This window comes from Neomonachus schauinslandi, chromosome 3, assembly GCF_002201575.2.
Source record: "Neomonachus schauinslandi chromosome 3, ASM220157v2, whole genome shotgun sequence".
Taxonomy (NCBI): Eukaryota; Metazoa; Chordata; class Mammalia; order Carnivora; family Phocidae; genus Neomonachus; species Neomonachus schauinslandi.
In genome coordinates, this window is record NC_058405.1 from 66,208,689 (window position 1) to 66,222,655 (window position 13,967).

Here is a 13,967-nt window from a genome sequence, read left to right on the forward strand (position 1 = left end):
TTCCTTCCTTCCTTCTTTCTTTCTTTCATTTTCTTTCTTTCTTTCTTCTTTCTTTTGTCTTTTTCTTTCTCTCTTTCTTCTTTCAAGATTTTGACAGAGAGAGAGGACACAAGAAGGGGGAGCGGCAGAGGGAGAAGCAGACTCCCCGCGGAGCAGAGAGCCTGATGCAGGACTTGATGCCAGGACCCTGGGATCACGACCTGAGCCAAAGGCAGTCGCTTAACCAACTGAGCGATCCAGGCATCCCGCCTCTTGCCAAATTTCTGTGTCTGCTCTGTTTCTGAGGGCAAGTGCCATCTCTAAATCAGGTATTTTGGGATTTCAGGAAATAGAATTTCAAAAACATTCTGGACACCGACTTTATTTGATCAAGAAAGACATGAACAATGATAGTTGACTATTTCCTTGATTTCATTCGAAAGGAAGTGTTTAGCACACACAAAGCATAGTCTCAGAATAAGAAGGCTCAGGTGACTTGATCTGTAGGACAAACCCCTTCACCAGGTTTTATTTGTCTGATTTCACTTTAGACCAATATTATCTTCGTCCTGGGCCTTCGGGTCAGGCTTGGGGAGTGCTGGTTTATTTCATGGGTTGATTCCAGACCTACCCCCTCTTTTGCCCTCTGGGGGGTACTGACCACCGTCGCCGGCAGCTGGTGACACCAGTAGTATGAACCAAGGGCCTCCCTCACCCCAAACTCTTCATCTCCGCACTCCCATGGAGGCCGCCCAGCCTCACCCCAGCCTGCCCCCTCTCTGGCTGTTCTGGGTGTTGGAAGGTGGGCAGGGGAGCAGGGTGGGAACCTGTCACTTCTACCACATGGACGGCTGACTGAGGCAGGGGTCATGACCTCTCTGGCCATCAGCTTCCTAGTAAGGCGAAGGGGGAGGGCTGGGGGGATCTTCTGGGGCCATGGTCTGTCTGTCTCCCCCAACCCTCCGCAGATACGGAGAACTCAACCCTTGCCGAGGCTACCCGGGAAGTGTGGCTCAGACCCGTCTAGCCCAGAGCCCCTGGGCCGTCAAGAGCCACAGCCCCTCTGGCTTCAGAGCAGTTCCCATGGGAATCTCGCCGCCAGAGGAGAGGGAAGTCTGTACAGAGGTGTCCAAGCTTCTAACCGCAGCTTTCTCTGCCAGGGTTTTGGCTCTGGAGGCAAACAGGGAAAACATGTCATTATCCAAGAGAATCATCGCTCAGAGAAGGCCCGGCTTAGAAGTTGGATCTCCCAGTGGTGTTGAGTGGCTTCTTGTTTTTGTTTCTGTACTGACTGAGAAGGGGCATTATAAAAATAAACCAACCAACAAGAATTAAACCAAACAAAATCTCTCTTTCTTACGAGGTGCTAAACAGAGCTGAAATCCAAATTTAAGTCTGCATGTGGTGCTGGGAAGCTGCTGCCGCAGCCTCTTCCGTGCAGGGCTCAGATTCCATCAGAAAAGTTCTACGGTCCCTCCGTCCCCCGTCAGTTTTGCCCATGTCAAAAAAGCACTTGACTTGGTGCCTGGGGGCTTCCTCGTTCGGTAGTAACGCCTCACAGTTCTGTAACGCTTCATGATTTGCAAAGCATACATCCTGCACCAAGGCTCTATCTGTCATGCACCTGAAAGGCCCGGCCTCAGAAACATTCCGTCACCTGCCCAAGGTCACAGAGCTGGTAAGCAGGGGAACTTGGACTCAGACACAAGTCTCCAAATCCCAAGTTTATTACTTTTTTTCCCCACATGACCCATGCATTTACTTATTCATTGGTTTATTCATTCATTAGATCAACACTTTCAAGGGCCTAGCATGTAGGTTCACAGTCGGGTGGGAAAGACAGACACATAAATGACAGTGACAATACAGTTTTGTGCTCAATGTCCGGGACACCAAAAGGAAAAATCCAACAGTCGAGCTGTCTTGTCGTGAGGGAAGATGTGTGTCAGTAAGCAGTGAGAAGACAGGGAGATGGGTACAGAAGGTGGGGTGTGTGCAAGCAATCCTCTGCGCAGAGATGGGCACCAACTTGGGGCGGGGGAAGGGGGCTTCCTGGAGGAGAAGGCATTGGAACCAAGCCTGTCATTAGAAGAAAAACAGTGCTCATCAAGACAGGGTGGCCAAGATGGCAGACCTACAGACCCCAGGAGAAAGAGGCTGCTGCTGGACGTGGTCACCGGCTCTGACTTTGGGACAAGCTTAGGCTTGACAAATGTGGAGTGGTCACAAGAGTCTGTGTGAAGCAGGGCATATTTTTAATTTTGTAAAGCCTGCTTTTTGCTCAAGTATAACACACACACGGAAAAGTACACGAATGATTACTGAACATACAGCTCAATGAATGTTCACAAAGTGGATGCCCCTGGGTAGCACACCCAGCTCACCCCAAGGTGGAACCCCGGCCCCCAGGCTCCCCCTTCCTGGCCTTCACCAGTTACAATCTCTGACTGAGACTAACCCCCGTTCTGATTTGTAACAGCCAGTGTCAGCTTCGCCAGGTGTGGTACTTTATGTCAACTCTGGCAGGTACTCTTTTATGTCTGGATTTTCTAGTCAACATAGATGTTTAGTTATTAGGAACAAAGTTGCTAAGGGCATTTCTCCCCCCAGAACTTGTTGATGGAAAAAAGCAGGCATCTCATTTGGATCTTTACCTACACCTGGGATTGCCAGGTCCTACAATAGTCTGGGAAGAGGCTGTTTTACTACCAAATGTAGATCATGTCACATTTTTTTCAGCAGAGGTAGGGGGCTGGGGGCAGGGGACTGTGTTGGCCAAGGGTGCTTTCATTTGATCTCAAGCACAAAAATACAGCTTTGATCGATTAAGGCGGGTGGGGGGGATGTTTCTTGGTCATTGAGTAAAGCAGGGGTCCAGAATTGGGCCACCTGTAAGAATGAGGGCAATTTAGGTGCTCGTGGGCTGCGGCTAGCAGACGAGTGCACATAATCTTTCATTTCTAATGGTTTTATCCTCACCTATTGTAAACAGGCTTTCTCTGTGTGACAGAGAACATGGCTGCTAGCAGTCACTGGTTTCTTAGTGACAGATTAGTGACACCAGAGGAGAAGACTTCTCTCCCTCACTTCAGAATATACAAATTTCAAGGAAGGCTCTGGTCTACCCAGCCTTGCCCAGTCACTGGAGTCGCCAGAATGGAGGTGATATGGTTGGACAGACCTGAGTCCAAGAGGTCCCAAGGATTGGGTTCCAGTAAATCACATTACAGGAAATAGACGAAAAGTACCCCTTCCCCACCAGTGCACAGAAGACAAATAGGGAAACGATGCCAAGCAGATGAAATGAAACATGTTCACTAGACTGTGGAAGGCAGTGACCATCCGGAACTCTACTGAGAGCCAGGTGCTCTGCTCCACTAGGGGTTAGACATATGTTATGAAATCTGATTGTCAAAAACAACATGTAATGTAGATGCTATTATGCCCATTTTTACTGACGAAGGAACTTAAAGTTTACTTCTGGAGTGAGAAGCCCCGTTATTGGCTCATGCCCTTCAGTGCTCAAACTGACCAGAATACCAGGAGAAGTTCTTACCCCAAATCATCTGTCAGCTCCCCCTTTCTCCCAACTGGATGAATGTGGGTAAAAAGCAGTAATTTAAAAATTTATTCCTTCTTTTATAGCTATGGGAATTGCTATAATCAGTGATTCCTTGAACTCGGATGGAAAAAGCCCATGATGGTGGTGATGACTGGAGCATGGTGCTCTCTGGGAGGACCACAGAGCAGGGCAGGAGACAGCAGCCTGAGACGGTGGGAAGAGGTAGACTGGCAGGCTTTTGAGCATCCCAGCCAACTTTGTCACTTTACCCATGGATCTGGTATTTATCCGTTATCCATACATTCAGCAAGTCTACATTTATTGACAATCTATTGAGTCCAACACTGTCCTAAGGATACAAGATAAAAGAGTACCGTTGCCCAGGAAGCTCACAGCCACCGGAGAGGAGAGGCAAGTAAGCCATGACCATACACCACTCAGTGCCATGAGAGGGACATACCAGGCTTGAGGAAGCTAACTCAGCAGGCAGGGAAAGCCTCACAGAGGAGGGAGCACTTGAGCTGAATCTGTAACAATAGGTAGCTGTATTATGATGTTGTAATTTACTTGAAAACATCCACTATAGACATTGTGATAGTATCTGCTAATTGATATTGCATTCTAAGGAGTGGTCAGTTGCTCTGATCAGAGATTTATGCTCCAGATCATTTAATCAACAAGGTCTCAATATAAGTCAGGGCCCAGAGCTCCAACTTACTTATTCCAAAGGAAACCAGAAGCTTTTATTAAGTTAGGATAGTGAATGCTAAGAACAGCTTTTCAGTGGGGGAAATTATTGCCTTCTTAATTAGCATAAGGGGTGCCATACCTGGTTTCTCGTTGATGAAATTCGTGGTATTTAATATGTGTGAATTCAATATGCACTGGCTACAGTATTTTAGAGACCTTTCCTACCTCTCCACAACCAGGTATAAGAATCCACTGAAGCCATTAGTCTATGCCCTTAGTTTGCGTGCCCAAGGCTGATGCCTAAATGATTGGATTGGAGGATTCTGATGGCATCACAAGGTTAATAGGATCCTGCTTCAGCAGACAAAAATGGTTGGTTGTCAGATCACTTAAAAAGGCACTGGAATTCACCACACAGAAGAATTCTATGCTCAGTTTTGTACTTGACTGCTAAAGTATGTTTGGTGAAAGGGGCACTTGGGTGGTGCAGTCGGTTGAGCATGTGACTCTTGATCTCAGCTCAGGTCTTGATCTCAGGGTCATGAGTTCAAGCCCCACATTGGGCTCCACACTGGTGAAAAGGTATTTCCACATGTGGCAGAATTTGGTCTTGAAAATTGTTTGCATCCTAATAGAGTGTGCACATGGGGTCTGGGTACTACCTTTACCCGCCAAAAGATTGTCCATGACCAAATTGGTTTAGGTCGATTTGCAACAAGTTCAACCAGATAGTAAAGGCAATGAGGTGCTCTCTGGGTGGGAGAACACCAGGGTCAAGGCACAGGGAAGTTCCCAGGGCCTTGGAAATAGGTGGATTTCCGTGAGGTACAGGGTGCCAGGGGAGGGATAGTATTTCTCTCCTGAAGGACTTCCGTGCTCAGTTACTGAGTTTGGATCTCATCCCTCACATTAGCCATGTTGAAAATGTGCCCGAGGATGACCCACCTTGGAATCACCTGGTTGGGATGGGGGTCTAGGTTCCGCTCTTGAAAATGAGATCCTCAGGCAAGCTTTCCTCGCACCAGAGTTTAAGAATATCGAAAGCCAGTGCAGGGTGCTCAGCAGTGGGAAGATTGGGGAGATGATTGGCTGGTGGTGAACCAGAACCTCTGGCAGCAGGGGGAAGTATGAGGGGAGGGTCTGACTGGAGACTCCAATACTGGTCAGGAGGTTTCGGTGACAGTTCAGCTGATGGTTCTAGAAGCGGGGAGTTGGTTTAAAAGAGCCGCCGGTAGCCAGCCTGACTGAGTGACTGATGGGCCACCGGAAGGCTGGTGTGAGGGAGCCGGCTGGGCTTATGATGACTGACAGGTGTCTGGGTGGGGGACAGGGTGGAGAGTGATAGGCGCAAGCCTTTCTCGGGCTGCTGTCGGTTGTCCTTTTGGTCTGGAGTATGCAGATGGAAGCCTGCTTGCAGGTCTGTCACTCCCTGGGCCGGCCTGGCTGCCAGCCCACTGCCCGCACCGAACCAGAGCGACCGAGCCCCCTTGGCACCGCCCCCCCGCCTCCCCCCCCCGCCCTGCTGGCAGTGGCTCCTGCCGGTTGCTCAGTCCCTGCTTGTGTCATGCCTGGTCCAGGACAAAGTCTAGAAAGCATGGTTCCAATAAGAACAGCGTTATTTGATAATATTAATGTAATGAGCAATTGTACTCTTCACCATCACCGGCATTTAGTTCCTTTTAAATAAAATAAAAATAATGCAGAAAGTGGATTATGTGGAAGAAACCCCAGGGCTGTTTCCCTCTGGTCACTGTTGCCCCAAATCCCTGCCAGATGGTCAAGCAGAGAAGCCCGTGTTTCAGCAAATTACGGAACCTCATTAGGACTCTATTTCATGTTTTGAGATGCTGTAGGCCTTTATATGAGGTGATGTTGATTTCTTAAACTTGTATGACAGCATAATGAATGCATGTCAGTGAAGTGTCCAATGAAATGTGAAACAATCAGTGAATTCTTTGCATATTTTATTTTTCTTTTTTTGATTTCCAACTCACACACATCTGGCATATTTTACATCTTTGCAATAAAACATGGTTACAATAGCTTAAGGAATTTATATATCCAAAATATTTCACCATGATCTCAAGATGAAATGAACTTGTCTTCCAGATGTTCGGTATCCTCCCACTTCTAAGCTACAAACTCAAGATATTGCTTACAGCCTGGTGATGAATAACTTAATCATTACGCTGATCCCCCAGAATTTCAGAATATCATAAATACAAACAACAATGAAGAAGGAATTCAGTGCTAAAACTTACTAATACAAGGTGGATGACAAATAAGTAATCACATCAATAAATAATGATATGTTTCTGGTGCAAAGTGCCAATACAAAGAACCCATTATCTTGTATCTTTTTAAATAAATGACTGCAAGTGAGTATAAATTCTGAGAAAATTACATTCCTGGAACATGCCTCATAGCCCTACCGACACAATATGTACATCTATGACAATACAGCCACCAAATATACAAAGAAGAAACATGAATAAAGTGTATATACCCCTGGGTGTATAACTTGATCAGTACAAGGTATGGAAAATCATTTGATACCCATCATTTTATATCATAAAAGATGAAGTGCCTTAGGCTAAGAATGTGGCTTTAGGTGAGAACTGCACAAGAACCTAAAAGAATAGCCTCAGTTATTGTTATAATAAAGTCTGACTCGTTATTAAAGAAACTAAGCTATTCGAGAACCAAAGAGGAAAAGAAAAAACCCAAGGAACAAAACCAAAAATAGTTAGCATCAGATTCTCCTCCCCTAATGTACACACACTAAACCAGCAGGATGACTCTGGAAGAGATGCCCAGGAGCTGGGAAGTCATTACCATGGAACTAACGATCGTGACTCCTATTTATACAATAAAAACCAAGACCTCATCCCTAAGCCCCCTTTCTGCTGTGTCTTCAAATTATGAAGGGTAAGGCTGAATTTTCTTTGTATCAAGTAGCAAAAATGGCAAATAATGGCTTAGTATCCAAATGCTTTATGAGCAAATTTCACTGAGAAGGGATGAATTTAGATTAAAAAGTGCAAACCATATTTTGGTGAAAATGTCAAAAATTACTGATTGAGCCCAAATTCAACCCTTTCATACAAGCTGTGTCCTTGGACAGATCTTTCTGGTTCATAGTGTGAATGCACCTGTTCCATCAAGACATCAGGATTAAAGAACATGCAAGTTGTAACTCCACAATAAAATTAAGAAACGTTTTGTTCTTTATACAAGGTTTTACTTTTACAAAAGTATCCCTTTAAATAAGATGCATCTGATGTACAAAGTATCAAACGTGTTTTTTTTTTTTCTCAGCTTGAAAAGAGGCTGGAAATGGGATGCAGGTTAGGTTCAAAGCTTAAACTTTGTAACAACTGGACACAAGGTTCCTCAGAATTGTCAAAAGTCTCTTGTGACGCGTCCTACTACCTTTTCTCAATAAACAACAATATATGAAATAATTACCAAAACATCTCCTAATTCATATAATTTACATGATATAAGCTTGCTTGGTAGCAGCTGGTGTTCAGTCGTGAAAAAACACACAAAGTAAAATGGCTGCTGACTACAATGTACAGCTATTGCTGGGTGTGATGGAATGTACAAACGGAGGTCGATGTAGACGAGTTTTTTCCACCAGATATTGCCTTTCCATGCAGCACTTGTGCTCTCAGCTCTGACTTGGCTTTTGGTTCTTCATTTGTCTTCAGTATCTGTTCTGATGCTCATAATGCCACCGATTAAAATCTATATTAAAAGCTACAATGCTACCGGAAGCCATGCCAGTGATCAGCGTCCTGGAAAAGCAGAGACGGCAGTTAAGAGTGATGCAAAATCACTGATGTGGTTGCTACTTTCTACTAGACGGTATCACGATCTCTGAGCTCCCCAGGGTCTTGGTTTTGTGGTCATCGACACAGGTTTTATTCCTGGTTCTCCTGGGAGAACTGGAATCAATCCTGCTCAGACCCGGACTGCCAGACCAAGGGTTGTTTAGCTTGGGATCAGACAGCTCATCTGATAAATACTTTTCGAGTAGGGGCATCTTCAATGTGTGCGTGCCACTGCTCCAACGTATCAGGGACATTATAAGACACAAAAATAATTGAAATCAGGGCTGCGATTCAAATAGAAATAGAAACTTGATCAGCGTCTTTCTTCACTCCTCTTTGGAGACTCCTGACACGACTGTGACTGCAGACGCTCCCCATCTACCCTCCCTCCTGATGCCTACTGAATAGAGCCTCTCTTGCCCTCCTCACCCCTCCAGAAAAGTCAGTCACTTCCTTCTCCTGCCATGCTGTCCCTGCTTCCCTCATATACAATTATTATGATTATTTGAGCTCCTAGGGGGTCAGTAATCTTAGGACTTGGTAGTGCTTAATCTATGATGGGGGCAAAGGTTCGAAGCATGAATACATGAATGAGTAAGAATGTCAGGGAGAACATTTAAACTACTTAAAAACACAATTTCAAATACTTTATTTCAAATACTTTAGAAACTCTCATGTATATACACATAATTACACAATAAAGTGTTCCCATTTACTCATGAATATGGACTACAGTATTTTGGAATACCGCTTCTTAAAAGTTTTCTTTAAAGACAGGCTGGGCTGCAGATCAAATATATCCCTTCCCCAAACTAAATTAAATTATGTTGCTTTTCTTGATGACTTCAGTAGCATCTTACTAGATTGTGAAGATGCTTTGTTAAGTTTGTGATATAGCCTTACTATTTATAATATTTTGAAACCCATATCTTTATAAAGAATATACATATAGTTGAAAAAAGTTGGTTAATAAGCTTTTCTTATTTCTGTTAAATATACAGCAAAAAGAAGAAATTACATACCACATTAAGATTATAGAGTTTAAAATTTTTTTTTTTAAAGATTTTTATTTATTTATTTGAGACAGAGAGAATGAGAGACAGCACACATGAGAGGGGGGAGGGTCAGAGGGAGAAGCAGACTCCCTGCCGAGCAGGGAGCCCGATGCGGGACTCGATCCAGGGACTCCAGGATCATGACCTGAGCTGAAGGCAGTCGCTTAACCAACTGAGCCACCTAGGCGCCCCAGAGTTTAAAATTTTTTAAATCTAGAAATTTTAGACTTCATATTCCAAGTATCCTTTTCACTTTACAGTAAACCCCAAGGTGAGTTTTAGGAAATAGTAAAATCCTCTTGCCAATCAAGGAACAATGGAAAATCATATTAATTAATTAACTGTCAATTCTTTCAAAAAATAAAAGATTGTAGTGTTTCAGGGAAATATATAAAATATAACAAAATAGGGCGCCTGGGTGGCTCAGTTGGTTAAGCGACTGCCTTCGGCTCAGGTCATGATCCTGGAGTCCCTGGATCGAGTCCCGCGTCGGGCTCCCTGCTCAGCAAGGAGCCTGCTTCTGCCTCTGACCCGCCCCCCTCTCATGTGCTCTCTCATTCTCTTTGTCTCAAATAAATAAATAAAATCTTTAAAAAAATATATAACAAAATAACATAAATGAGGAATATGTGAATAAGGAAGTGGGAGGTGGGGATTGTTTCAGTAACAGGTGAGTGTTTTGCATCATTTCAAGCAGAGGCCAGCTCTGCTGGAAATTGCTAGCTACAGGTATGTCTCAAGCTGAAACACACCTGCGCTGAGAAACATGGATCCCTTCTCAGAATGGAAGCCAGGGGGTCCGGTCTGAGACGAGGTGAGGGTCTTAGAACAGAGACGTTGGTGGAAATAATTCTGTTTTGAGCAGTGTCTGGATGTGCCTGTTCTTCCTCAGACCCATTTCTTCCTTTCTTCCCCCCCCACCCCCTCTTACTCTCTTCCTCTGTTTTCTTCTTCCCAGACTCCTTTCTTAGTGCACTTACTCCCCTCCTCTATTTACCCGTTTCTGTGCTACTCTTTCTTCCATCTGGGCGCTGGAATCTTATTCACAGCACCTTTCACCCTTGGTAGAATGTAAAGAACTTTCAGTGACAGCCCTCACATGCTTACATTTCCCCCTGACGGGGCTCACCTCTGGTCATGGGACAAGTCCATTGCTCTGATGCCAGCATCACATCCAGGGTAAATGTACAGCTGCTTGAAGTCACAGGCCTGCCAGACCTCCACCACACCATTGTCCCCTCCGGTCACCAGGTTCTGGCCATCGCTACTCAGGAGAATGGCCTTCAGAAAAGGCAGAAAAACAACAATTCGTCTCAGCTTTTCCCATTTGGTCAATGCTCATTTACTGAAAAGCACTCCACACAGTTCCCTCGTAATTATTATCTACTTTTAGCCATTGGTCCAAGTTGCCTGACGTCCAGTCCCCAGCATTTCCAATGTGGAATTCATCAGAGTTCTTACATAAACAAAGGGTCTTATTAAAACCAATAAGGTTACAAAATAACAGAAGTCCCAAAGGGAATATTATCAATCTAATTCAGGAAGAACTTGAGAATTAAGGAACATGATGTTTTGTTATGTCCTGAATATTAACAATGTCAAGACTTTCAGAACAAATGGCGGAAGCATATTTTAAAACAGCTTTTAATAATGATAAACCAACAATTACAATTCATTTATGAGTGAAGGGCAATCTGGTACATGTAATTTTGGTCTGGGGCTCTAAAGGTAAGATTCTTTGACAATAACCTCACTTATAATGTCAGGGGGTGCAGCACAGTTTATAAAGGAGCCAAAGAAAAATCTCCTTAGGGGTCTGACCTCTAATCAAACAAAAGCTGTCATCTCTAAAATCTAATTCACTGAGTTAACTACTTGGGATTAAATGAATTTTGGGTTTGTTCAAAGCATCCATCTACATGCATTTACATGCTTTTAAAACCAGCACACATTTGGGGTGCCTGGGTGGCTCAGTTGGTTAAGCTTCTGCCTTCGGCTCAGATAGTGATTTCAGGGCACCCCCCCTCCTCCCCCCCTCCCATCAAGCCCTGCCCTATTCAGCGGGGAGTCTGCTTCTCCCTCTCCTTCTGCCCTACCACCCTGTTCATGCTCTCTCTCTCAAATAAATAAATAATCTCTTAAAAAACAAACCAGCATACATTTATTTATCCAGATACCAGAAATTCTATCATGAATTGTTTAATGTAAAATAGTTGATCAATCTCGTGGCTTCAGTCCCTGTTTAGCACTGAACATGCAGATTTACCCTGGTTGAATCGTTGATCTCCATCTGAGCCAAAAGTTTCCCGTTAATGCTGAAATTGCTGAATCGCCCTCGCTCATAGTATATGATACAGTGGCCTTCACTAGAGACGGAAATCAAGCGTGGGAACAAGCAGTTTTCTGGTCCTTCAAGGGCTCGCAGCAAATCTCCAGTGATGGTGTGGACAAGGCAAGGGCCCTCTGCAGAAGGAGGAAATCCATGGCCAGAGTCATTCGTGACAAGTCACATATGAGCTCTCACTAACCTACAAACCCTACCTGGGTATGGACACTCTGATTTGTTGCAAGAAGGCAGAAAAGAAAAGAGGTAAGCCTGGCAGGAGCCAAGCACTGATGGTATATTTAAACAGATCATATACGCAACTGATGAATCACTGAACACTACATCTGAAACTAATGATGTACTATATGTTGGCTAATTGACTTTAAATAAAAAAATATATATATGAAAAAAGAAAAAAACACCACCACACAGATCAAATACAGGGAGCTGTTAACACACACAGAACTTCCCAACTTTTTATCTAGGGAAATACTTGGTCTTTTCCCTCACGAGATAATATTCATAAAAAAAGATACACTTCATAGATAACGTGACAAGAGAAGATTGTATGTCCTGAAGTTTTCTTTTTTAGTTTGTGTTTTTGGAAGTTTTCCTTTTTAGTTTGTGTTTCTCAAAAGTTTAGGAGAATTATCAAAGCAACTGCTAATTTTCTTGAGTATCATCAAAACTTTAACATTGTACCACATAAATACATTACTATGAAATGTAAAAGGCAAAATTAAGATACTTAATTAAGTAATTCATACTACAGAAACATGTTTCGTCTGTAAATATGAACAATGAGGCAAGAGTATAAAAAAGTAAGCTGGGGAGTGACTTATTTTGCTCTGATTTCTGCCTCCCCCCCCCCGTAGAAATTGGGTTGATAAGATAAAAATTTTACTAGGCAAGTTGATAGAAATAACTGGTTCATATAGTTTTGCATTACCCACCCCCCAACAAAACAACCTCACAAAGACAGTTAATTAATTACATTTCTATTTTCCAATTGACTCCAGTAGATACGTAGTTTACAAAACAAGTGGCATTATAAGGCTATACCTAAATTTTTTCCTGATTACTAAAGTGATAGAAAATACAGAAAATTCGGGAGAAAAAGAAAATAGCAATCACCTCTAATATCACCCATCGCCTTTAGAAAATACCGTTTTTTTCCTATATCTACTATGTGTCTTTCTTTTCCTTTTCACTTCACAGGACAGAATAATATTATACATATTGTTGCTCTTTTTTTTTTTTAAGTAAAAAGACATTTATGGAAAATATCCTATGTCTCCACAGGGTCATTTTACTCTTAGATACGAAAGTGAAAAACACTTCATCTAAAACTAATGATGTAATGTATGGGGATTAACATAAGAATAAAAATAAAATAAAATAAAATAAAATAAAATCTTAAAAAAATAAAAAAAACAAAAACAAAAAACAAAAAACAAAAAAAAAACATAGTCCCTAACCTTCAGACATTATATCCGTTCTCCATAAAGCAGCCAGGATAAGCTCCTGAAAACCAAATCTGATCATCGCATCACTTTGCTTAAAAAAACTTCAGTGGGTTCCCACTATGCTCCGAACAAAATACACAGGGCAAACCCCTATGCCCCCGGCCCTCCCGCCTGTCAGCCCTCTTGCTCCCTAAGTCTGCGCCACAGTATCTACTCAGCCCCTCTGGTATTCTTGCAGTTTCTCCTCGGCATCAGGCTCCTTCTTGCCCCAGAGCCTCACCACGGAGAATTGGGCTTCTGATCCAGAATTAGAATCCAAGTTTCCTGACTTTTTCTGAAACAACACTTCATCCACAAAAAGTCAAACCCTCAACAAGTGATCACGTTTCCTTTCCCACCAGCTCTACACAGCCCCGGGCCTTATGAAGGAAGGGGCTCTGGAGGGAGGTGGGTCCAAGGCTATGTCTGAGAAGCAACCTGACGCCCCCAAGACTCCCACTGCTTCACGGATACCTCCCCCAACTTTTATATGTTATTTTTAATGGCTGCATCCTAGGGATGTGCTGCAGTTTAATTTACCAGTGTTCTGGCTAGAATGCTGGTGACCACAAAATACTACATAACATTTTATGTATATTCCATATTAGTACTAGTAAATATTAATAATAAAACAAAACAGTTGCAAAGAACCCAGGGATTCCATTGTCTGTAGAGAGGCTCCTAAAGGAAATAAATCATAAATCATGGTTAACTTGAGAAAAGAGTACAGGTTTTTAAGACCTAAAATGAAGGAAATGCCTTCTGACCTTTAGCACCACTGATAACAAGTCCAAGTTCTGCACAGACAGAAACACAGACAACTTCATGGTCATGGCCTGTGAGGACAGCTCTGGGTGCTGGATAGTCACCTGCAAGGAAAAAAGGAGCAGTGAGTTAGTACAGACCGATGCCAGAAATGAAGAGCTACACCATTAAATCGAACATTTAAAAGTCATTCATGTTTATTAAGGGCATTTACTAGCTGTGTGACCATGAGCCAGTGGCTTAACCTCT

At 43.2% G+C, this 13,967-nt stretch overlaps 1 protein-coding gene across 1 annotated transcript in view; it reads right to left on the reverse strand.

Moving 5' to 3' along the window:
- Nucleotides 1–7,926: 7,926 nt before the first annotated feature.
- The window catches only part of NBEA (neurobeachin), a 748,838-nt gene continuing 742,797 nt past the window's right edge, over nt 7,927–13,967 (reverse strand). The window contains 4 exon segments of the mRNA XM_044913201.1: nt 7,927–8,031; nt 10,252–10,403; nt 11,389–11,585; nt 13,721–13,822. Of these exon segments, the coding sequence (XP_044769136.1) occupies nt 7,941–8,031; nt 10,252–10,403; nt 11,389–11,585; nt 13,721–13,822 (542 nt within the window). The 3' untranslated portion in view covers nt 7,927–7,940.